The sequence below is a fragment of the Zalophus californianus genome, chromosome 1 (genome assembly GCF_009762305.2).
Source record: "Zalophus californianus isolate mZalCal1 chromosome 1, mZalCal1.pri.v2, whole genome shotgun sequence".
NCBI lineage: Eukaryota > Metazoa > Chordata > Mammalia > Carnivora > Otariidae > Zalophus > Zalophus californianus.
Window position 1 is genome coordinate 19945827 of NC_045595.1, and position 25484 is coordinate 19971310.

The 25484-nt window shown below is 37.4% G+C and overlaps 1 protein-coding gene across 7 annotated transcripts in view; it reads left to right on the top strand.

The window, feature by feature from the left end:
* Positions 1-25484, top strand: part of DOCK3 (dedicator of cytokinesis 3) — a 509358-nt gene that overhangs the window by 340551 nt on the left and 143323 nt on the right. For all 7 annotated transcript variants that reach the window (XM_027585590.2, XM_027585591.2, XM_027585588.2 and 4 more), the window contains 2 exons: positions 6823-6864; positions 7509-7663. In XM_027585590.2, the coding sequence (XP_027441391.1) occupies positions 6823-6864; positions 7509-7663 (197 nt within the window). The remainder of the gene's footprint in view (positions 1-6822; positions 6865-7508; positions 7664-25484) is intronic.

Sequence of the window (25484 nt, forward strand, 5' to 3'; positions counted from 1 at the left end):
TTTTAGAGAAAAGTTATAAAGAGTTGAAAGTACTAATCTCTAGGAAATAGTACAGCATGAATAGAGGACTGATAATTTTATTGCAAGACTTTTAGGGTTATTTAACTTTTAATACTATGTGCTTATATTACTTTTAATACTTTTAAATGTTAATTTTAAAATGTTGACTTCTCAAAAAGGCCAAAGAAAGTTTCAAGCCCCTTTTTATTTTCTCATTTCATGCTGTCTTTTATCCCATGTATTTGCTTTTAGATAGAAAGAACTAGATAGGGTGAAGAAAAACCATTTGAAACCAACCTTTTGAAAGTCCATAAGTTTATTGAAAACCACTTATTTTTATGTTAAATTGCATATGGTAAATGCACAGTAAGTGTTTGGGTTAAATCTTAAATTTATCAACAAGTTTCAAAGGAATAACCTTTTGGAACCTTTTTGTATTAACACTTAAATCTATTACTGGAGATTATAAAGACTCCATGTGAAACTTTCTGATTTTAATACTCTTTGTCACTCATTTTACAAGAAAACCTTTATGAATAGGATCATACCTTAAGCTTACATTTAGAGCATTTTGTTTTTCCTAAAAAACAACAAACCAAAAAAAAACTCACAAACCAATCCCCTGTGCAAGTGCTGAATGGTAATAATTGATAAAAATCTTCTTTAAATGCACAAATGGATTTTCTCTTCTATATAACAAGAACCAGAGGAAGCCTCTAATGCTCCTCAGTTCTTGCTTCTGCATAACATCTCCAAACCCACTTTCAGCAACAGAGAATTGGTGCTGTCCAAACTAGAAAGCCTTTCAAAGAGCAACAACAAAGTATTTATGTTAATTTTAATGAGCTATGCCTCTTTGGGGAACGTAGACACTTGAAGATTATATAAGAGCTTCTAAATTGTGGGAAGATCTAACAGAGCACTCACATTATAACCTCCTGTTATGTTATTATCTTTCTACATTAGCATGTATTGGGAACAGTGTTAGTCTGTTATCTTCCAGTGCTATTTAATATTTTTATTAGATCAATGTTTGTACTTTCGTTTCTGGACTTAAATCAGTTGAATGGGTTATTTACTAATAATGAAGCATCATTTTATTAGTGATCCTGACTAGATATGTCTTATATTTCCTTGTAAGACCCACAATACTGAACACAATTCTGAACATATATAGTAGGCAATTAAATGTGTTATTCAGTTGAATAGAATGTTTAAAGTTGCAGAGTTTTTTTCCATTTTGGTAGACTTTTGTAGATTAAATGAACCATAGACTTTAAAGGGATGAAAATGCCTTCTGTATGGGGGAAATTTAGCAGTGCAGTAATGTAGTACATACATTTTTTTAATGAGAAAGGAGAATTTATTCCAAACACAAAGGATACAAAAGCAATCGTAACAGAATATTTTGTTTAATTATCTGGTAATAAATGAGAAAACTTGGATAAAATAAAAAAGTTTTCCTAGGAAAATATAAGTTACCAGTATTAACAGAAATACAGATTTAAAACCAAGAAGTGTTAGTATTTGGCTGGCCAGACAGATAGGCAGACAGACATCTGGCCAGCCAAATATTTTATATATATTCACAAAGGTCTTTGAATACTATGAAGTTTATAACCAGGAGACAAATTACTGAATGATTAGGTAATCACATCTTCAGCTTTAATATATTAGGCCATATTTTTTTCCACAATGATTATATATACTCCCACTAGTAAAGTCCGTGCAATTCTTAATTAATTTATATTTGATGTACATTGTACACTGCCTGATGTATTTAGGATATAAAGACGATTAAGATAGGGTTTTTTGCTCCCTGGGAGGGCAGTCTAGAGTTGGGTAGCAAACATGGAGACAATAATATTATAGCTCTAGTACAGGTGGTGATGGATCTGAAGAGGGACATATCAGCTGGCCAGCTGAATGCTGCCTGGTAACAGGGAAGTGGTTTTTCCTTATAATGCCATAAAAGATGTTCCAGAATGCCAGTTTTGATGCCTTTCTTGGGCCACCCATGTGGTTAGACTGGTTTGAAAGTTCTCCTCAAATTTGATGCTTCTGAAATCTAAAATGACATTCGTTATTGTCAACAGGGATGTTTTACACTGAAATAAGCTGTAAACTCCTGCATATAGTTATAACTGAGCATTTATGTTTAAGATTGGTAGTCATTTTTAAGAGTTAATCAGTAAATCCACTTGAGAATGACTTAGTGCAGCCCCTGAAAATAAAATAAAACAATGGAAAACATTTTAGGCCAATAACATTTCCAGTAGGATATGGGTCAGTAAACTGTAGAAAACTTGATTTTTTTTGAAAGCCTGATTTTTTTAAAAGCTTTTTTGTATATGATGGGTCTTTTTGTACATATACATTCTGTGTGATGATTTTCCAAGCTGGTGGAGGCCTATTTTATTATATTTAATATATATCATGGGAACATATAATCCCATGAATGGACATTAGTAGTCAATAATAATTAAGTAATGTAGCTAATAATACACATAAATATTTAATAATTAACAAATACAGCTAGTAAGATACATTTAAATTAATATTTAATTGTATTCAGTTTTCCAAATACACACATTTAACCCTAAATTAAATTAAGGAGGGAATGTGATGTGATGAGCACTGGGTGTTATATGCAACTAATGAATCATTGAACCCTATACCGAAAAGTAATAATGTACTATATGTTGGCTAATTGAATTTAAATTTTAAAAAATTGTTTACCCATTTTTCTATTGATGGACGTTTATGTTATTTTTACTTTGGGGCTTTTACAAATAAAACTATTATGAAAATTCTGTACAAGAAAAAAAAGAGAAAATAAATGAAACCATTCTACTCAGCAACCATGCTTCCTACCAATGTGATGTAGAATGGTTTGCCAAATGAGTGCTGTCTCACACGTCTAGGGCCCAACAGGAGCAGATAGAAACTCTCCTTGTTGAGTTTACCAAGACCAGGGACTGAATTGTTGTGAATCCACAATTCTTCCTGGCCAGGGTTTCCTTCTAAATGTGACTGACTTTTCTATAATAACTACTTATAAAGAAGAATACCAATAATAATAAAATAAGAATGATCGGCCACTTACGATATGATAGATACTGTGGCAGGTTAATCTGCACAAAACCCTATGATGTTAAATTAATACCTGTTCTTCTGAAACTGTTCCAAAAAATAGAAATGGAAAGGAAAACTTCCAAACTCATTTTATAAGGCCAGCATTACCTTGATCCGAAAACCAAAGACTCCATCAAAAAGGAGAACTACAGACCAATATCCTTGATGAAAATGGATGCAAAAATTCTGACCAAAATACTAGCCAATAGGATTCAATGATACAGTAAAAGGATTATTTACCACAACCAAGTGGGATGTATTTCTGGGCTGCAAAATTGGTTCAACATGTGCAAATCAATCAATGTGATATTATACATTAATAAAAGAAAGAACAAGAACCATATGATCCTCTCAATAGATGCAGAAAAAGCATTTGACAAAGTGCAGCATCCTTTCTTTTTTTTTTAATTTAATTTTATTATGTTATGTTAATCACCATACATCACATCATTAGTTTTTGATGTAGTGTTCCATGATTCATTGTTTGCGTATGACACCCAGTGCTCCATTCAATACGTGCAGCATCCTTACTTGATTAAAACTCTTCACATTCTAACTGGTGTAAGGTGGTTTCTCAATGTGGTTTTGATTTGAATTTCCCTGATAGCTAATGATGATGAACATTTTTTCATGTGTCTGTTAGCCATTTGTATGTCTTCTTTGGAGAAGTGTCTGTTCATGTCTTCTGGCCATTTCTTGACTGGATTATTTGATTTTGGGTGTTGAGTTTGAGAAGTTCTTTATAGATCTTGGAAATCAGTGCTTTGTCTGTAGTGTCATTTGAAAATATCTTCTCCCATTCTGTGGGTTGCCTCTTTGTTTTGTTGAGTGTTTCCTTTGCTGTGCAGAAGCTTTTTACCTTGATGAAGTCCCAAAGGTTCATTTTTGCTTTTGTTTCACTAGCCTTTGGAGATGTATCTTGAAAGGAGTTGCTGTGGCCGATGTCAAAGAGATTACTGCCTATGTTCTCCTCTAGGATTCAGTTAGAATGCCAAAAATTGACAAGGCAAGAAACAACAAATGTTGGAGAGGTTGTGGAGAAAGACACTGTTGGTGGGAATGCAAGTTGGTACAGCCACTTTGGAAAACAGTATGGAGGTTCCTAAAAAGATTAAAAATAGAGCTACCCTATGACCAGCAATTGCACTACTGGTTATTTACCCCAAAGACACAGATGTAGTGAAAAGAAGGACCATATGCACCCCAGTGTTCATAGCAGCAATGTCCGTAATAGCCGAACTGTGGAAAGAGCCGACATACCCTTCAACAGATGAATGGATAAAGAAGATGTGGTCCATATATGTACAATAGAATATTAGTCGGCCATCAGAAAGGATGAATACCCAACTTTTACATCAACATTGATGGGACTGGAGGAGATTATGCTGAGTGAAATAAGTCAAGCAGAGAAAGTCAATTATCATATGGTTTCACTTATCTGTGGAACATAAGGAATAATTGCATGGAGGACATTAGGAGAAGGAAGGCAAAAATGAAGGGGGGCGGAATCGGAGAAGGAGAGAGTCTCCATGAGAGACTATGGACTCTGAGAAACAAACGAGGGTTTTAGAAAGGAGAGGGGTGGGGGGATGGGTTACCCTGGTGATGAATATTAAGGAGGGCAGTATTGCATGGAGCACTGGGTGTTATACGAAAACAATGAATCATGGATCACTACATCAAAACTAATGATGTATTGTATGGTGACTAACATAACATAATAAAATAAATTTTAAAAAATGGGCAGAAGACATGAACAGACATTTCTGCAAAGAAGACTTCCAGATGGCCAACGGAGACGTGAAAAAGTGTTCAGCATCACTCAACATCAGGGAAATACAAATCAAAACCTCAATGAGATCCCACCTCACACCAGTCAGAATGGCTAAAATTAACAAGTCAGGAAATGACAGATTTGGTGAGGATGTGGAGAAAGGGGAACCCTCCTACACTGTTGGTGGGAAGGCAAGCTGGTACAGCCACTCTGGAAACAGTATGGATGTTCCTCAGAAAGTTGAAAATAGAACTCCCCTACAACCCAGCAATTGCACTACTGGATATTTACCCCAAAGACACAGATGTAGTGAAAAGAAGGGCCATATGCACCCCAATGTTTGTAGCAGCAATGTCCACAATAGCCAAATTATGGAAAGAGCCAAGATGTCCATCAACAAATGAATGGATAAAGAAGATGTGGTGTGTGTGTGTGTGTGTGTGTGTGTGTATACAATGGAATATTATGCAACCATCAAAAAATGAAATCTTGTCATTTGCAAGATGGCTAGAGGGTATTATGCTAAGTAAAATAAGTCAATTAGAGAAAGACAATTATCATATGATCTCACTTATATGAGGAATTTAAGAAACAAGACAGAGGATCATAGGGGAAGGGAGGAAAAAAATGAAACAAGAAGAAACCAGAGAGGGAGACAAACCATAAGAGACTCTTAATCTCAGGAAACAAACTGAGGGTTGCTGGAGTGGTGGGGGTGGGAGGGATAGGGTGGCTGGGTGATGGACATTGGGGAGGGTATGTGCTATGGTGAGTGCTGTGAATTGTGTAAGACTGATGAGTCACAGACCTGTACCTCTGAAACAAATAATACATTATATGTTAAAAAAAAAGAAGGGGCGCCTGGGTGGCTCAGTCGTTAAGCGTCTGCCTTCGGCTCAGGTCATGATCCCGGGGTCCTGGGATCGAGTCCCACATCAGGCTCCCTGCTCGGAGGGAAGCCTGCTTCTCCCTCTCCTGCTTCCCCCTGCTTGTGTTCCTGCTCTCACTGTCTCTCTCTCTGTCAAATAAATAAATAAAATCTTAAAAAAAAAAAAAGATAGTAGGAAGGGAAAAATGAAGGGTGGGAAATCGGAGGGGAGGATGAGCCATGAAAGACTATGGACTCTGAGAAACAAACTGAGGGTTTTAGAGGGGAGGGGGGTGGGGGGAGAGTAAGCCCAGTGATGGGTATTAAGGAGGGCACGTTTTGCATGGATCACTGGGAGTTATATGCAAACAATGAATCATGGAACAGTACATCAAAAACTAATAATGTAGGGGCACCAGGTGGCTCAGATGGTTAAGCATCTGCCTTCGGCTCAGGTCATGATCCCAGGGTTCTAGGATCAAGCCCCACATCGAGCTTCCTGGCTCATCAGGGAGCCTGCTTCTCCCTCTGCCTCTCTCCCTGCTCATGCTGTGTGTGTGTGTGTGTGTGTGTGTGTGTGTGTGTGTGTGTGTGTGTCTCGAGTGAATAAATAAAATCTTTTTAAAAAATTTAAAAAAAACTAATGGTGTAATGTATGCTGACTAACATAATAAAATAAAATTTAAAAATAAAAAAAAGAAACTGGATCTTACAGCTAGGTATGTGGTAGAGGGCGTGGAGAGGACAGTGTCAAAGCACAAATCCAGTAGCAAGCACCTGTGACTTGGCTAGTACTTTGGGCTGGAGAGGCTTGGGTTTGAATCCAGACTTTGCCACCTTCTTGCTGTATGATATTCAGCACATCACTTTCTTACACCAAGCTTTATTGCCTCCATCAAATACAAATAGCATTGTTCTAAAAAGGTTATCAGAATTAAGTGAGAACATATATGTAAGACTGCAGAACACTTAGCATATGGAGGGTGCTTAATAAAAGTTAGTTTCCTTCCCAGATGAGTGAATTTTTCTTTCTTTCTTTCCACAGCACTTATCCAGCCGGCAGAGTGTCCAGCAAAGCACATCCCAGGTAAGCAGCTTAAGTAGGCCTCCCAGTCTTTTCCTACAGCACTTTAAGAGATCACAGCATGGGGATGCAACAGGCAATGATAGCCACCACAGACATCTTGATCATGTGATGCCTTTCATCTAAATAGCCCTGACCTCCGAGCAGATATGGCCAGTCTCCCCTCACTCCTCTGTACAAATTTACATAAGCACAATTGAAATAATGTAGACTGGGAGGCTAAAATGAATCTGTCTGGGAGAAAGTTAAAGTGTCATTTAGAATGGTATCTATTACCATCTAACATTGTAAATCAAGTGCATCAGGGTGACAGGATCTCCAAGCAGTAACTTTGAATTTAGAAGTTTATGGAGAATTTAGAAGTCTGTGACCTAGTGGAGATATTAAGTTCACTCATAAGTTGGAATTACCGTTCCCATAGTTCCTTCACTCAGTTTACTTCTCCCAGCGGCATATTTGCCTGCCTCAAACCAAGCATATTGACAGAACACTCCCCTACTAGCTAGCAGGGAAGACACCCTTCTGTCTCTTTTACATGATCCCCTTTGGTAGTATGAGGAGAATTAGTCATTTAGTTTTCATTTTATTTATGATCAATGTAGTGAATAATTAAAATAGGAATCACTGTTTTTTGCCTTCCTCATTAGGTAGATACAATGCGCCCACGTCATGGGGATACTTGTCGGATGCCAGTGCCACACCACTTCTTCCTCAGCCTGAAGAGTTTCACCTACAATACCATTGGGGAAGACACCGATGTCTTCTTTTCCTTATATGATATGAGAGAAGGCAAGCAGATCAGGTAAAAGTTACTAGAAGTTGTGGTGAGGTTGAGACTGTGTAAAGATGGTATTGCCTGGGTCATAAGCATCTCTGGCCTTCAGAGAAGATAGATGAACCGAGAAGGAAAAACAAGATAAAGTAACCTCTTACTTAGCTGGGAGTTTTGCCTCAAATCCCAGTGTACCTTGAAGTCACATGTGGCCTCTTTTTTATCCTATGCCTGTTTCCACATGGAAGTTCAAATCCCAGTCTTGGCTGTCAGCACCTCAGGGAGAGAAAAGGATGCATCTATTCAGTGCCAGAGAAAATGCGTAGGAGAAACACAGAACAAAGCAAATTCAGCAGAGAGGCCCAGCTCTAGAATGCAAGAAGCCCTGGGCCCTGACTTGCTGCATGTGGAAGAGAGGGTTCACAGGGAAATAGGAATAGGCTGTCCTTTTGACACCTGATGGTGTCCTCCTGTCTGAGAGCAGCCTCAGCCCTCAATGCCATTCCAGCCCTGCAAAGAGGAGAGCATCTTCTGGACAGAAGGGAAGGTCGGTCTTACTCCATCATTCCTTTTTGTCCTGGATTGGAAGACAGGCCACAGAATGGGGCTGATACGCAGTAGACCATGTATCTTGGTAGAGCAATGAAGCCTTTAAGCATGAGCAACTGCAGCAGTGCTTCCTTCTTGAAAGGTGCTGAGGAATCAAGGAGACACTCTAGGCTTCGCTTTCTCTACAGGCCAGTAAGGCTCTGATGGGGTGAGATGATCATTGTAGCTAATTTAGGGAGGCCAGACATTTCTCTGGTTGTCCTCCAGGTGGGGCAGAGAGAAAATAAATTTGGGGATACTTTTATATTGCTTGGAAACTTCCTGTACTCAGAGTGCTATATGGATTTTTTATTTATTTATTTTTTTTTTACTTAAAATTTGAAAACAACTGTTCCATTTTTTCCAATTGCATGTTATATGTAGGAAAATTTAAAATGGAAGTTATAACAATACAAAAGAAAAGCTGTTAATTCGCATGCTCCACAGTACCTCTGATCTTGACATACCTTGCCCTGAAAATTAAAGCACCTTGCTTCACTTTGGCTTAGAGCTAAAATGATACACTCATTGATGAGGGCATGTGGGTTTTCCTTGTCATGGCTGTCTCCCAGTATGTATGTCTAGAAAGGCTGTGGTAAAAGGCAGTTGTGGCAGGGATGGTAGCTACGCGTACTGGGCTGTGTGGGTGCAGATTCTGACGGCTCCTGTTTTCCTACTAGGCCAGAGGTTTGTGAACTCTATTACTTATTTTTGTATGTGGAAGAATCCTTTCTAAAAGCTAAATTTTTTGAGTAAGTTCAATAAATGAAACAGATAAAATAGAGCTACTTTACTGTTGGAGGGAAAAGGGAAATAATAGGAATCTCACTATTCCCCTTCCTCCACCCGGTACTGAGTATAACCACTGAAAGTCCCTGGGTTGCAATTTGAAAACCAGAGCATACTACTTTATCATCCTTGAGTTCTAGTGACTGTGTCTTCTCTTTCCGTGATCCCAGCACTTCACACAGTGCCTGTGCCCAGCAGAGATACCCCTGCTCTGGTTTGTAATCCATGCAGGATCATCAGTGCATCAGTTGTTTTATCTTTGGGCTTATTATTTATAATTGAGCCTCAAGAAACAATAAAACATTTTTAAAGAAGAAAGGTAAAAAAAAAATTTTTTGTAGAGTTGCTGGAAATGTTTTGGTCATTTAAAAATCCCTAGATATTAGAGAACTATACCAGCTTCCCATTCACATAATAAACTTGTAAGGTCCTTAATTAAAAATACTATTTCTTTAGTTTTAAGAGTGAACTAATACGCAGAATTTTAGATCTAGGTTTAATTGATAAGTGTTCCTTCTTTCCATTAGCATTTGTGTCGTTGTATAAGCCCTCAAAAATTTTAGTTCATTGAGCTGATGATACCAACTAAGTATGCTTTCCTAATGATTAGGTATTAAACTGGTCATATGTTACTGCCTTGAAGCAGTTATCAGAAATCATGAAAGGTTAGGGATGTATTATATTAGGTGCACAGAGTGTTGATACAGAGCAATCAGTTTACCAATCAAACAGTGCTAGTCTAGTGTTCAGTATTGTCAGGACACTCTCACCTCTGTGCCTGAGAAGATGTGTGAGCAGAGGGAGCAGGCTAAAGAGAGGTCCAGATGTTCCTGCACTCTGAGTCTCATTGCTGATCCCACAGGCAAACCTAGATCTAGAGGCTCCAGTGAATGACAAACTGCAAACCCGCATAGCACATCCTGATAGATGTTGACTGATGAGTATTAAACAATCTGCAGGAAAGAAGCAGCAGCAGCTGGTAGGGCCTTACTAGCTGTAACTGTTTTTGTGACATTTTATCATTCTGTACAAAATCATAAATATTTAGCTTTGAAATCTAAATCTCTGAGTGAGACCTCTCCCCTGAGCTTCAGAGTTTCATTTCCTTTTTCCTACCAGACATCTGCCCTTGGATGTCCCTCAGACATTTCTATCTCAGCATATCTAAACTCAATTCAGTTTCTTTCCTTACACATATACTTCCTTGTGTGCTCCTTAAATCAAGTGAAAGGCATTATCATTTGCTCAGAAATCCATGTCAGAAATTTTGGCATCCTCTTAGGTTCCTCTCTCTCTCTCTCCTTCCCTTCTCAATTAATCACTGTATCTTATCAACTTCTGACTCCCAAATACCAATCATATCACTCTCCCTATCCATCCCTGTTGTCACCCCAGATTCTCCACATTTATTCCCAAATGCGGACTCCCTGAATCTACTGCCTTCCTACCCTGAGTTATTGTCCACAGCACCACCATCCTTACCTCTTAAAAATGCAAACCGTTCACGTCAGCCCTCACTTAACCGAAAGCCCTCGTTACTTAGTGTGACATAAAAGGTCCAGCATGATATAATTTTATTTCTCTAACCTTATTTCCTGCATCTTGATGACTTAGTTGTCTTTCCCTAAACATGCCTTGCTCTTTCATGCCTCCCTACCCTTGCTGGCTTGGTAAACTCCTGTCCATTGAAACTCAGCTATATGAAACCTTCCTCACTATTTATGAGTATAATCAGGCCCTGAAACTTCATTGTGCCCCTGATAACAGTCTGTATCTAGCTTTATTCCATTACTAGATATTAAATTGTAATCATACATATGCATGTAGATTTCCCCCACTGCAATGGGAGCTTTCGTGTGTGTCTTTGTACCATCCCCCTCACCCCCCAGTGCTAAGCACAGGACTTTGGATTTGGAGCATTAAATAAATATTTATTGAGTGAATGAATGAAGAAGTGATCAAATAACCATTCAGTCCTCTGTGAATCAAGGAATTTTTATTTAATTGAACAGTTTAGCAAACATTTACTAAGAATTTCTTGTTTGTGAGCCCCTGTAATAACTGCTTGGGATTTAGAGGTTAAAAAGGAATGTCCGGGGGCGCCTGGGTGGCTCAGTCGTTAAGCGTCTGCCTTCGGCTCAGGTCATGATCCTGGGGTCCTAGGATCAAGCCCCACATCGGGCTCCCTGCTCTGCGGGAAGCCTGCTTCTCCCTCTCCCACTCCCCCTGCTTGTGTTCCCTCTCTCGCTGTCTCTCTCTCTGTCAAATAAATAAATTAAAAATCTTAAAAAAAAAAAAAAAAGGAATGTCCGTGACTCTGACAAGGTCTGAACAGAGCATTACAAAATTTCTAGAAGGTATGAAACATGTTTTCCTGATTTTAAGTACCAAAGCTAAGTGGAAAAGTAAGATTAGGGCATATGTCTTACTGACATGCAGCAAGACTTTAAGCACAATAAGCTGTCAGGAAAAAAACAAACAAAAATTACAACCCTTTAGACAAATTTTTACAGAGTTTTTTAAGCTAAAAAAAATGATCAGTCTTCTCTAAATCATTGGTTGTTTTATATTTTTTTTCTAATCAGTTACATTTTAGACCTTGCTTTGTATTTAGGATTAAACTGTATAGTTTGGGAAAGAAATATAGTCAACTTCACCATGTAATATACACTGAGAGAGATGTCTTTTTCTGTCATGGTGAGCTAGATCGGTTGTCACCAAGCTTTTGTTTTCAATATTCAAAGAACTATTTTTTAAAAAGAAAAAAAGTCGGAGAAAAAGAGGATCACTGAAAGACTGAGAAGCCAGGCTCTTGGAGAAAGGGCTTTTGGAGAAAATGAAAGTAATTGAATTAAAGAGTGTTTAGGGTCCAGATAGGGTACTAATTCATTTGTTCAGAGATTTATTAAGCACTTACTAGCTACTGGGCTAGAACCTAGGGATACTGAGGTGAGCAAGAGAAATATCTGCTTGTCTTCCTGGAGCTTATGATCTAGAAGAGAGACCACCTCTCTCTGCTAGAGAGATCACCAAACACATGATCATATGAATAAGTATGTAGTTTAAAAAGTGTGATAGGTGCTATAAAGGAAAATCATGCAGAGTGCCCTGAAACCTCATGCATATTGGAGTGAGGGAGGCTCTTATGGCATCCATGTTGAGGCTTAAAGTATGAGTAAACAGAAAGAGTGGATAATGTGATTTAGGCAGGGAAACCTTGGTATATTCAGAGAACTGAATGGCAGTCAGTGTTGCTGGAATGGTGCAAGTGAGAGAAGGAAAGGATGTCTCAAGAGGGGATTGAAGAGATAGTCAGGGACCACATTATATAGGGCCTTGCAGCCATGAAAGGATTTTGGATTTTATTGGAAATCAGGAAGAGAAGATACTCAAGCACAAAAAGTAGCAAAGGCAAAAGCATGAGTCAGACACAACAAAGGTATCAATGTATTGAGTTAGAAGGAAATTAGAAGAGGTGATGAGAGCTGGGAAATGGTTGGTATTGACAGTGAACTCCAGGTCTTGGAACCTGTTTCTTACCCAGTTACTCACAGCCCCTTGAACAGAGAAAGAACTCAGTAAATGTCCAATCAGAAAATGTGTTAGAGACAGATTAAATAAGTCTAGGATAGCCCTAAAAACCCTGGACACTGACTTAGATTTGTTGCATTAGGTAACCCTTAATGAATCCTTGAGCAGGGGGATGACGTGAATGACATGTTGAAGGTGGTGATTTGAGATTATCACAGGGGTAATATATAGGTTAAACTAGAAAATAGATAAGTTAGAAGCTGTTGCAGACATGAAGTGATAAAGCCCCAGGATAAGGAGGCTAGGAATAAGATTAGAGAAGATAGGGCATCGTGCCCTTTAAGATTTGGACTGAGCCTCATCACCCCTATAACCTAATTTCCTATCCTTCCCCCATTGATCAGTCTAGTTTACAATAGCCTCCTTGCTATTCCCTGAAAATATAACATGTTTCTACTTTAGGGCCTTTCTTTGCGTCTGCTATTTCCCTCAACGTGCTCATGGTTCTTGCATCCCCACCTTCTTCATGTTTTTACTCAAATATCACCCTTTCAGGCTTTTCCTGGCCACCCTATCTACAATTGAAACCACCAGGGGTTCCTGGGTGGCTCAGTCGGTGAAGCGTCTGCCTTCGGCTCAGGTCATGATCTCAGGGTCCTGGGATGGGGCCCCCACATTGGTCTCCCTGCTCAGTGGGGAGTCTGCTTCTCCCTTTCCCTCTGCCCTCCCCAGCTCCTCTCTCTCTCTCTTTCTCTCTCTCTCTCAAAATAAATAAATAAAATCTTTAGAATTGAAAGCATTATTACCACCATCTCCCACATATACATCCATATTCTCAGTGTCTCTTCTTTGCTTTTTATTTTTCCTTAGGACCATATAGCATACTAAATAGTTTACATATTTACCCTTTTTATTTTCTGTGTTCCATCACTGGACTGTAAGCACTACGAAAACAGATTTTTTAAATCGTATTCACCCCCAAATCCTCTGAACCTAATAGAGTATTGGCATATGGTAGGTACTCAATAATTATTTGTTGAAAGGATGAGTAGTCTCCTAAATGTAACAATAAACTTATTTCTCTTATCACTTTTTCTATTTCTAAAACCTATAACTCAATGGGTTTTTGTTTTGTTTTGTTTTTTTACCTTGGAGACAAGGAGAATGGGGCTATAATTATTGAAGCCAGCTGAGTGAAGGAAATGATGAGTTCAATTTGGGCTATGTTGAGTTTGAAGTGATAGCCAAACAACCCACAGGTCATGAAGTGGGGGCATCTAGGATGCAGGTGAAATGTCACAGATGGAGATGAGAATTTTCATGGGAATAGTTTCTGCATGCAGAAACAAAGCTATCTGAAAAAGTGAGAACATGTGAGAAGAGCAAAGTGCAAAACACTTTGCACTTTGTGCAAAGTAGGAATATTTCAGTCATTAAGAAAACATTTTATGTATGCCTAACATGCACAATGTACTACTGCCAAGTAGTTTAGGAATTCATTTAAGGCTGGGAAAATAAATGCCAGTAAAAGAGAAGAAACAGTTGAACACAGCTGGAAGCATCATTGTACTTGAAATAAAAAATACATTACAAAGCTACAGTAATCAAAACAGTATGGTGCTGGCATAAAAACAGACATAATGACCAATGGAACAGAACAGAGAGCCCAGAAATAAGCTTACACATATACCGTCAACTCATCTTTGATTAAAAAAAGAAAAGAAAGACATCCTCCCATTTGCAACAATGTGGATGAACTTGGAGGACATTATGTTTTGTGAGATAAGCCAGACATACAAGGACAAATATTACAGGATACCACTTATATGAGGACTCTAAAATAGTCAAACTCATAGGAGCAGAGAGTAAAATGGTAATTGTCAGAGCCTGAGTGGGGAGAGGAAAATGCAGAAATATTAGGTACAAATTTCCAGTTACATTAAGATAAGTTCTAGAGCTCTACTGTACAGCATAGTGCTTATGGTTAACAATACTGTGTTGTAGTCTTAAAAATTTGCAAGAGGGTAGATCATATGTTGTGTTCTTATCTCACACTATAAGTAAGTAGTAATAATAATTAGAGAGGGAGGAAACTTTTAGAGGTGATGCATATGTTTATGGCACAGATTGTGGTGATGGTTTCATGGGTATATACTTACCTACAAACTCGTTCAGTGTATACATGAGATATATACAGCTTTTCATGTCAATCATACCTCAATAAAGTGATTTAAAAAAAAGAAATATGGGGAGATGTGAATTTTCCTAGCAAGTATTACACCTAATAACAATTTAAGATTTACTAAATAAAATGTATAAGTGTCACATAACCAGTATGACTAATGTTATGCAGATTTGCCTCACTTACACTCTGAAACAGAATTTTCTAAGATAACCAGTGATATCATTACAGGAAAATAAAATTGTCTTTCTTCTGGAGGAAAAAAAAAACAGAGGAGGAATTACCTTATTCCCTCTTTTTTAAATGACATTTATCACTTCCTACATTCTATATAGTTTAGTTACTTATTGTGTTTATCACTTACTGTCTGTTTCCTCATTTTGTCTTTTTAAATAAAAGCTCCTCCTGGGCAGTGATGTTTTTATTTTGTTCACTGAGGTACCCAAGTGCCTGAAACAGTGCTTGCCACCTAGTAAGTGCTCAGTAAATATTTGTTGAATAAATGAGTGTAGCTATCCAGAATGTAGCAAAGAGCTATAAGGAGATGAAAAATATGAAAGAAGTATTATGGAACATGGAGAACAGAATGAGAAAGGATAATAAACACCTAACTAGAATCACAGAAAAACAGAAAAGAATGAAAATATTCATCACTGATGAAAGACATGAAGACATAAATAAAAGATTGCTTATTTAAAAAAAAATGTTGCTTATTTGCTTTGCTGTCGCAAGATTCTTCCATAGGAGCAGTGCACTCTTTGACAGTTGTCAGAGGATGGAGAAGCCAGGGTTGTTAAAAAGATCTTGTTCTCTTCCCCACTACCTCACTCTGTGGTAATGGTGAATTTAGAACACCAAGTTGGGCCAAAATGCTTTGGCATTTAAGATATAGTATAAATTGGGGGAAGACATGAAGCTCACTGATGATTTATGGTGTCTTGATTAAAGAAGGTTTCACCACCGCAACAATCAAAAAAAAAAAAAGACTTTTGAACTATGTGACTTTTAAAGCACTGTTGCACACAGATACAATTAAAATTAAATTTAATAAATAAAATTGCTCACAAAGAAACCCTTAGATTCCCTAATCCAACATAGAGTCAGATGTGACCTTAAATAAGGTCAAAGACTGCCGTTGACAGAGCACATCATATTACCCTCATGGAAGAGCCATGGTACAGCTGTTCCTTTAGCTGCCTCCACGTGCTGGCCCTTGTGGCAGCTGCCCAAACACTGCATGAACATTTGTCAGCATATGGATGCCTTCCTGTGCCCCTGAGTTTTGCTGAGTACCTCCTCCATGTTTACACACCAACTGTTAACAAACCAGGTCATTGGCAAGTAACCCCTCACCCCCAAATAATGAAAAATAAATGATTTACATTTTGAGTTTGGGATGCTAGAAAAAGAAAAACAAAGTAAACCTAAAGACAACAAAAGGAAGAAAATAATATAATAACAGAACTTAAAGAAAGGGTCAGTAAAATAAAAACTGATTATCTGAAAAAAGAAACTTTAAAAAAATAGACATACCTTCTTTGGAAAAATGCCTCTTCAGGTCCTCTGCCCATTTTTAAATTGGATTACTTTTTTTGGTGTTGAGTCCTGTCAGTTCTTCATATATTTTGGATTCTAACTCCTTATCAGATATATCATTTGCAAATATCTTCTCCTATTCTGTAGGTTGTCTTTTTGTTTTGTTGATGCAAAGGTACAAAAGCTTTTTGTTTTGGTGTAGTCCTAGTACCTTAATTTGGTTTGGTTTCTCTTTCTTGAGGAGACATATCTAGAAAAATGTTTCTGTGGCTGATGTCAAAGAAAGTACTGCCTATGTTTTCTTCTAGGAGTTTTATGGTTTGTTGGTACGCTGCTGTTGTTGGGAATGACAATTGGTGTAGCAACTGTGGAAAATAATATGGAGGTTCCCCAAAAAACTAAAAATACAATAACATATAACCCAGTAATTCCACTACTGGATATCTACCCAAAGAAAATGAAAACACTAATTTGAAAAGATACATGCATCCCTATGTTTATTGTAGCATTATTTACAATAGCCCAGGTATGGAAACAACCCAAGCGTTCATCGATAGATGAACGGATAAAAGAAGATGTAGTATATTCAATGGAATATTACTCGGACATTAAAAAGAATGAGATCTTGCCATTTGCAAAAACATGGATGGACCTAGAGGATATAATACTAAGTGAAATAAGTCAGACAGAGAAAGACAGATAACATACAATTTCACTCATATGTGGAATTTAAGAAACAAAGCAAACAGACAAAAAAAAAAAAACAGACTCTTGAATGCAGAGAACAGACTAGTGGTTGCCAGAAGGGAGGTGGGTGGGGGGAGGGGTGAAACAGATAAAGGGGATGAAGAGTACACTTATCTTGATGAGCACTGAGAAATGTGTAGAATAGTTAAATCATCGGATGGTATACCAAAACTAATATAACACTGTATGTTAATTATCTTCAATAAAACAAATTTTAATAGATATACCAATAGCAAGAGTAATCAGAAAGACACAGATAAGCTATAAATATTAAAAATTATATGGAACACATTTATTTAAATTGAGGCAAGGTTGAAATAGCATAAAATTAACCATTTTTAAAATGAACAGTTGAGTGGCATTTACTATGTTCACAATGTTGTACAACAATCACCTCTGTCTAGTTCCAAAACATTTTCATACCCCAGAAGGAAGCCCTGGATCTAATAAGCAGTTGTTCTTCCAACTTACCCCTGCTTATAGCCCATGGCAGCCACCAATCTGCATTCCATCTTTATAGACTTATATATTCTAGATATTTCACATAAATGGAATCATATATATAATATGAGACATTTGCACTTGATTTACTTCACTTACAATGTTTTTAAGGTTCATTCATGTTGTAGCATGTATCATCAGTACTTCATTTCTTTATATGGCTAATTAGTATTCCATTGTATGGATATGCCACAAATTGTTTATTTGTTCATTCATTGTTGGATAGTTGCACTGTTTCTAACTTTTGGCTCTAGTGAATAGTACTACTGTGAACACGTGTATATATGTATTTGATTGCCTGCCTTCTATTCTTTTAGGTATATATCTAGAAGTGGAACTGCTGGGCCATATAGTATTTCTACGTTTAGCTTTTGAGGAACTGCCAAACTATTTTTCACAGAGACCTAACCATTTTACATTCCTACCAGTGATGTGTGAGGGCTCCAATTTCTGCACATCCACATTAATACTTGTTATTTTCTTTTTTTTTTTTTTTAATTCTAGCTATCCTACAGGGTGTGAATGTGAATTAGTACCTCATTGTGGTTTGATTTGCATTTTAATGGTAACTAATGATGTGAGCATCTTTTCATGTGTTTACTCACCATTTGTATATCTTCTTTGGAGAAATGTTATTCAAGTCCTTTGCCTATTTTTAATTAGATTATTTGTCCCTTTTTTAGAAATTTAAAAAAATATATGTATTAACTGAATGTTTTGTTTTGTGTCCAGTTTTTATTTAAATTCCAGTTAGTTAACATACAGTGTTATATTAGTTCAGGAGTAGAATTTATTGATTTGTCGCTTACATACACCACCCAGTGCTCATCACAACAGTGCCCTCCTTAATGCCCATCATCCATTTAGCTCATCCCCCCACCCACCTTTCCTCCAGCAACCCTCAGTTTGTTCTCTATGATAAAGAGTCAGACTGAGGGTTGCTGGAGTCGTGGGGGGTGGGAGGGATGGGGTGGCTGGGTGATGGACATTGGGGAGGGTATGTGCTATGGTGAGCGCTGTGAATTGTGTAAGACTGATGAATCACAGACCTGTACCTCTGAAACAAATAATACATTATATGTTAATTTAAAAGAGTCTGTTTTATGGTTTGCCTGTCTCTTTTTTTCCCCTCTATGTTCATCTGTTTTGTTAAATTCCACACATAAATGAAATCATATGGTATTTTTCTTTCTCTGACTGAATTATTCCCTTAGAATAATACACTCTAGCTCCATCCATGTCATTGCAAATGGCAAGATTTCATTCTTTTTGATGGCTGAGCAATATTCCATTGTATAGATATATCACCACTTTTTTTTTTTCAACTTCTTTATCCATTTATCAGTTGATGGATATTCGGGCTCTTTCCATAATTTGGCTATTGTTGATAATGCTGCTATAAACAACTGAATATTTTTTGAATTTTCATTCCAATGTAGTTAACATACAGAGTTAACATTAGTTTCAGGTGTACAATGTAGTGATTCAACAATATATCCCCTAGTGCTCATCATGACACATGCACTCCTTAATCCCCATCACCTATTTCACCCATCCCCCCCCACCTCCCCTCTGGTAACCATCAGTTTTTCTCTATAGTTAAGAGTGTGTTTTTTGGTTTGCCTCTCTCTCTTTTTTCCTTAGCTCATCTGTTTTGTTTCTTAAATTCCACATATGAGTGAAATCCTATGGGATATTTGTCTTTCTCTGACTAACTTATTTCACTTAGCATTATACTGTCTAGCTCTATCCATGTTGATGCAAATGGCAAGATTTCATTCTTTTTTTATGCCTGAATAATATTCTATTATATATATATATATCACATCTTCTTTATCCATTCATCCATTGATGGACATTGGGCTACTTTCATAATTTGCTGTTGTAAATAATGCTGCAATCAACATAGGGGGCTTATATCCCTTCAAATTAGTGTTTTCTTATTCTTAGGGCAAATACCCAATAGTGCAATTACTGGATCATGGGGTAATTCTATCTTTAACTTTTTGAGGAACCTCCATATTGTCTTCCATAGTGGCTGCACCAGTTTGCATTCCCACCAGCAGTGCACAAGAGTCCCTTTTTCTCCACATCCTCACCAGCATTTGTCATTTCTTGAGTTTTTTTATTTTAGTCATTCTGACAGGTGTGAGGTGATATATCATTGTCATTTTGATTTGCATTTCTCTGATGATGAGTGATGTTGAGCATCTTTTCATGTGTCTGTTGGCCATCTGTATGTCTTATTTGGAGAAATGTCTGTTCATGTCTTCTGCCCACTGTTTAATTGGATTATTTGGGTTTTGGGTGTTGAGTTGTATAAGTTCTTTATATATTTTGAATACTAATCCTTTATCAGATATGTCATTTGCAAATACCTTCTCCCATTCCATAGGTTGCCTTTTAGTTTTCTTGGTAATTTCCTTTGCTGTGCAGCAGCTTTTTATTTTGATGAAGTCCCGATAGTTATTTTTGCTTTCGTTTCCCTTGCCTTAAGAAACATATCTAGAAAGGCTGATGGCTGATGTCAGAGGAGTCACTGCCTTGGCTCTCTTGTAGGATTTTTATGGTTTCAGGTATCATCACATTTAGGTCCTTAATCCATTTAGAGTTTATTTTTGTGTATGGTGTAAGAAAGTGGTCCAGTTTCATTCTTTTACATGTAGCTGTCCAATTTTCCCAAAACCATTTGTTTAAAGAGACTGTCTTTTGGGGCGCCTGGGTGGCTCAGTTGGTTAAGTGACTGCCTTCGGCTCAGGTCATGATCCTGGAGTCTCGGGATCGAGTCCTACATCAGGCTCCCTGCTCAGCGGGGAGTCTGCTTCTCCCTCTGACCCTCTTCCCTCTTGTGCTCTCTATCTCTCATTCTCTCTCTCTCAAATAAATAAATAAAATCTTAAAAAAAAAAAGAATAGCATCATACTATATTCTTAAAAAACAAAAAGAGAGACTGTTTTTTTCCCCATTGCATATTTTTGCCTTCTTTGTTGAAGGTTAATTGACCATATAATTATGGGTTTATTTCTGGATTTTCTATTCAGTTCCATCGATCTATGTGTCTTTTTTTGTGTCAGTACCGTACTGTCTTGATCACTACAGCTTTGTAATATTACTTAAAGTTTGGAATTGTGATACCTCCAATTTTGTTTTTCTTTTTCAAGATTACTGTTTGTCTTTTTGTTGAGTTGTAAGAGTTCTTCATTTTTCCAGGATACTAGACATTTATCAGATATATGATTTGTAAATATGTTCTCCCATTCTGTAGGTTGTCTGCACTTTCTTGATAACATCCTTTTTATTTTTTTAGTTTTTAGTTTCAATGAAATCTACTTTATCTTTTTTTCTCATTTTGCTTATGTTTTTGGAGTCATAGAATACATTTTAAAAATTGTATACATATACTATGAACAACTTGATACCACTAAACTTGTGTTCACATATATGAGTGTTATTTTTGTAGTAACAGATATCTTAAAGCAGTCTAAATATCCATAAGTAGAGAGATAACTAAATAAATAATAGCTTAACCTTTGAAAAGATTGAGGTGAAAAGAAGTGAGAGCAACTGAATTAGTTTTCAATTGTTGCACAACATATTACAGCAAGTTCTATGGATTAAAAAAATACCCATTTTTTAGTTCACAGTTACGTAGGTTAGAAGTCTGCAAAGACATGACTGGGCTCTCTGCTTAGGTTACCACAAAGCCAAAGTCAAGGTGTCAACTGGGCTGTGTTCTAGTCTGAAAGCTCTAGGGGCAATAGTGTTCTAAGCTCTTTGGTTGTTGTTGGTAGGATTGAGTTTCTTACCATTGTAGGGTTGAAGTTCCCATTTCCTTCCTGGCTTTCACCAGGGAGCTGCTCTCAGCAGCTAAAGGTCACCTGCTTTCCTTGCTACGTAGCCTTCTTCATCTTTTTTTTTTTTTAATGTTATGTTAGTCACCATACATTACATCATTAGGTTTTTTTTTAATTTTTTTATTGTTATGTTAATCACCATATATTACATCATTAGTTTTTGGTGCAGTGTTCCATGATTCATTGTTTGTGTATAACACTCAGTGCTCCATGCAGTACATGCCCTCCTTAATACCCATCACCGGGCTAACCCATCCCCTCAGCCCCCTCCCCTCTAAAACCCTCAGTTTGTTTCCCGGAGGCCATAGTCTCTCATGGTTCCTCTCCCCCTCCGATTCCCCCCCTTCATTTTTCCCTTCCTTCTCCTAATGTCCTCCGTGCTATTCCTTATGTTCCACAAATAAGTGAAACCATATGATAATTGACTTTCTCTGCTTGACTTATTTCACTTAGCATAATCTTCTCCAGTCCCATCCATGTTGATGCAAAAGTTGGGTATTCATCCTTTCTGATGGCTGAGTAATATTCCATTGTATATATGGACCACATCTTTATCCATTCATCTGTTGAAGGGCATCTCGGCTCTTTCCACAGTTTGGCTATTGTGGACATTGCTGCTATGAACACTGGGGTGCATATGGCCCTTCTTTTCACTACATCTGTGTCTTTAGGGTAAATACCCAGTAGTGCAATTGCTGGGTCATAGGGTAGCTCTATTTTTAATTTTTTGAGGAACCACCATACTGTTTTCCAAAGTGGCTGTACCAACTTGCCTTCCCACCAACAGTGTAAGAGTGTACCCCTTTCTCCACAACCTCTCTAACCCTTGTTGTTTCTTGCCTTGTCAATTTTTGCCATTCTAACTGGTGTAAGGTGGTATCTCAGGGTGGTTTTGATTTGAACTTCCCTAATGGCTAATAATCATGAACATTTTTTCATGTGTCTCTTAGCCATTTGTATGTTTTCTTTGGAGAAGTGTCTGTTCATGTCTTCTGCCCACTTTTTGACTTGATTATTCGTAGCCCCCTTCATCTTTAGGTTATCAGCAATGCAATGAATCCTTTCCACGCTTTGAAGCTCTGACTTTGTTTTCTGCAAGTAGCAGAAGAAAATTCTGCACTTTTAAAAGATTCATGGCACCAGGTCATACTCACCCAGACACTCTCCCTAGCTTACGTTCAATTGTGCCATATAACATAACCTAATCATTGGAGTAAATGCCACCATATATACAGTCACAAGGATTATGAAACACCAGGACTGGGGAGGAAATTTGGGAAACCATATTAGAATTTCCCAACAGCAGGGATTATCTCTACGTAAGCACATTCTATATATTAAAAAATTAATGAAATATTGTTCGGGGGAAAGAGCAAGTTTACAATTTTATGTTTAGTATGACATATTTGTAGGGATAAACTACATATGTCTGTGTATATAACGTATATTATAATCTTCAGTAATTTTTTAAAAGACTAAAATTTCTAAAAAGAATTCTTGAACTGACAGACATTTAAAGTTTTGGTAGTGATACTTTCTTAAATTGGCTGGCAACTTAAGAGAGACAATTATAGCAAGTTATAACAAATACTGGCTTTGCTATATGAGTAGATAAATAGACTACAATGTTTCATTTATACTTCTCCCCGTCTTCAAATGGCCAGCTTCAGATGTCAGTGTGGAACAAACATCTGCTTTGATGTTGAGTGATAATGAGGTAATAGAAGAACAAAGTCTATAAAAGGCCAGAATTTAAAAGGTCCTTTGTATTTTTTCCTTAATATCATGGATTCCCCTATAAAAGGAATACATTGCCTAAGTTAAATTTTTTTCTGTATACACATCTATTAAGATTGTTAACCATTATCTTAATCTATTTAATAATTACCACATAATTATCTCCTCAAAATAGTACAAATAATTTTCTTTTAGAATAGAATTTGTGTTATGGTTTGTAGTTGGTTCTGTATGGATTCACTTATTCTATTACGTGAATTTCCTTTTTCACACAAGGAGTATTATGGTGTAACTTATTTTCTATGTACCTCTGGTGTGCCTGTTAATATGCCGGGTTCTCTTGCTGGCTCTTTACCAATTTAGCGAAATGCTCTAAAGTCTCAGGGTACCAATGATTGATTTCATCACTCAACTGGCTTTCCCTAAGGAGTCTTCTTTATGCCAGGTTTTTCTGCTAGGCCTTGGGAACACAGAGTTGCCCTCAAAAACTTAATCTTTCTTGATTATCACATGAAAACACTTATGTTAGCTATCTTCTCATGGCTGCTGTGCAAAGCAAGCTAAAATGCTTCATTTCTTATTCTCCTGGAGTTTATTCAGCATTCAAAATACCCTTGCGTAGAATTAACTTTTTCTTGAAAACCAGCTGCTTCTGTAGTTGAAGTACAGAAATCTCCTTGAGAGTCCAGCATTCTACCCAAATGAGGTAATTTGCCTCTGTGAAAATCTCAGGTGCTCTAGAGAAGAATTTTCTTTTAAAATGATGTTTGAGAATTTTATTAACAGTTTTGCTTCCCTCTGCAAAAAAAAGTCATGTCTTAACAATGCAACTGGATCTTATTGGCAGGAGCTCAGGCAGCCAGTGAGGGACCTGCAGTTCAATCTTGGTCCTTCCACTTAGGTCCCTATGGTATGGTCTAGCCTGTCTTAACTTGGTCTGGGACATAGCCTCCAGCTCACTACCCAACATTCCCCCCAAGGATTTTCTGTGAGTCCCAGCAGGAATAAGAGGAGCTAATACCCTGGCTTAGGTGACTGTCAACATCGCTTTCCTTTTCTACTCTGTTCTCCAGTCTGTCATTGTCAATATGCATATCTTCCTTGGAAATTACAGAGATTTATGGAAATTAAAAATTAGCTCACTCTCATAAAAGAAAGCCAGGGATCAGGACGCCTGGGTGACTCAGTCGGTTAAGCATCTGCCTTTGGCTCAGGTCATGATCGCAGGGTCCTAGGATCGAGTCCCGCATTGGGCTCCCTGCTAAGCAGGGAGCTTGCTTCTCCCTCTGCCTCTACCTGCCGTTCCCCAGGCTTGTGCTCTCTCTCTCTGACAAATAAATTAATTAGTTAAAAAAAAAAGAAAAAGCCAGGGACCTGTGCCCTATGGATGGAAAAACCCACACACAAATATTTAAGTGAATCTGTATGTAATCCAATTATCTTGTAAGTTTTTTCATTAATATATTTTATTACATAACACAAAACTGAAAATACAGAATGAATGCAAATATGGTTTAAATCTAAATATATTGCATTCCAGGGGCCAAGCCAACCCAACATGCTTTCATATGTATGTCCAAGGCATCAGGTCTTGCTCAGAAACATTAAAGTTAAAATCTGTTAATGAATAGGCAAAGTGAAGTTTTCACTTTAGATATGTACTTGGTCTATTGTTAAACCTATGTCTTTTTTCATCTGAGAATAAGATCAGAAGTTACCAGTGGTTATTATGCTCTGAGTCTAGATGTCAGACTAGAGAAAATTTTTAATACAGTGTCCTATAGAGTTTAGTTGAAAACAGTAAAAGAAATGGTCACGTTCTTTAAGATCTTTGTTTAGAAGAAATTTGCCTTCTGCTCTGTCTAGACCATAATGCACAGTGCAACGTAGAAGAAAATGACTAATGGCTTCTGACCTAAGTTAAAAAGAAAAAAAATCCTCTGCCTGGAGAGGCTTGTAGAGAATTAAGGGGTATCAGAGGTAGAAGTTATAGTAGATTGGTATAGTCATTTATTTATGAGTCAGACATCTATTTTGCACTTACTATGTACTTCCACTGTTACAGTCTCTAGAGATACGGCAGCGAATAGAACATACAAAAATTCCTGTTCTCATGAAGCTTACATTCTGCTGGTGAGAGTCAGTCAATAAATATAATAAATAAATAAAGTATATGGTATATTTGGAGGGATAAATGTTATCGAATATAAAAAGTAAACTATAAGGGAGAATTTGCTGTCTTGAATAAAGTAGTCAGCATAGGCTTTACTAAGAACGTGAATATACCATGGGGCTATCTTCCAGGGGAAAGACCTCTTGTCTACCATCCTCACATCAGTGGATCTCAAAATGACTTCCAGGGGCACGCGGGTGGCTCAGTTGGTTG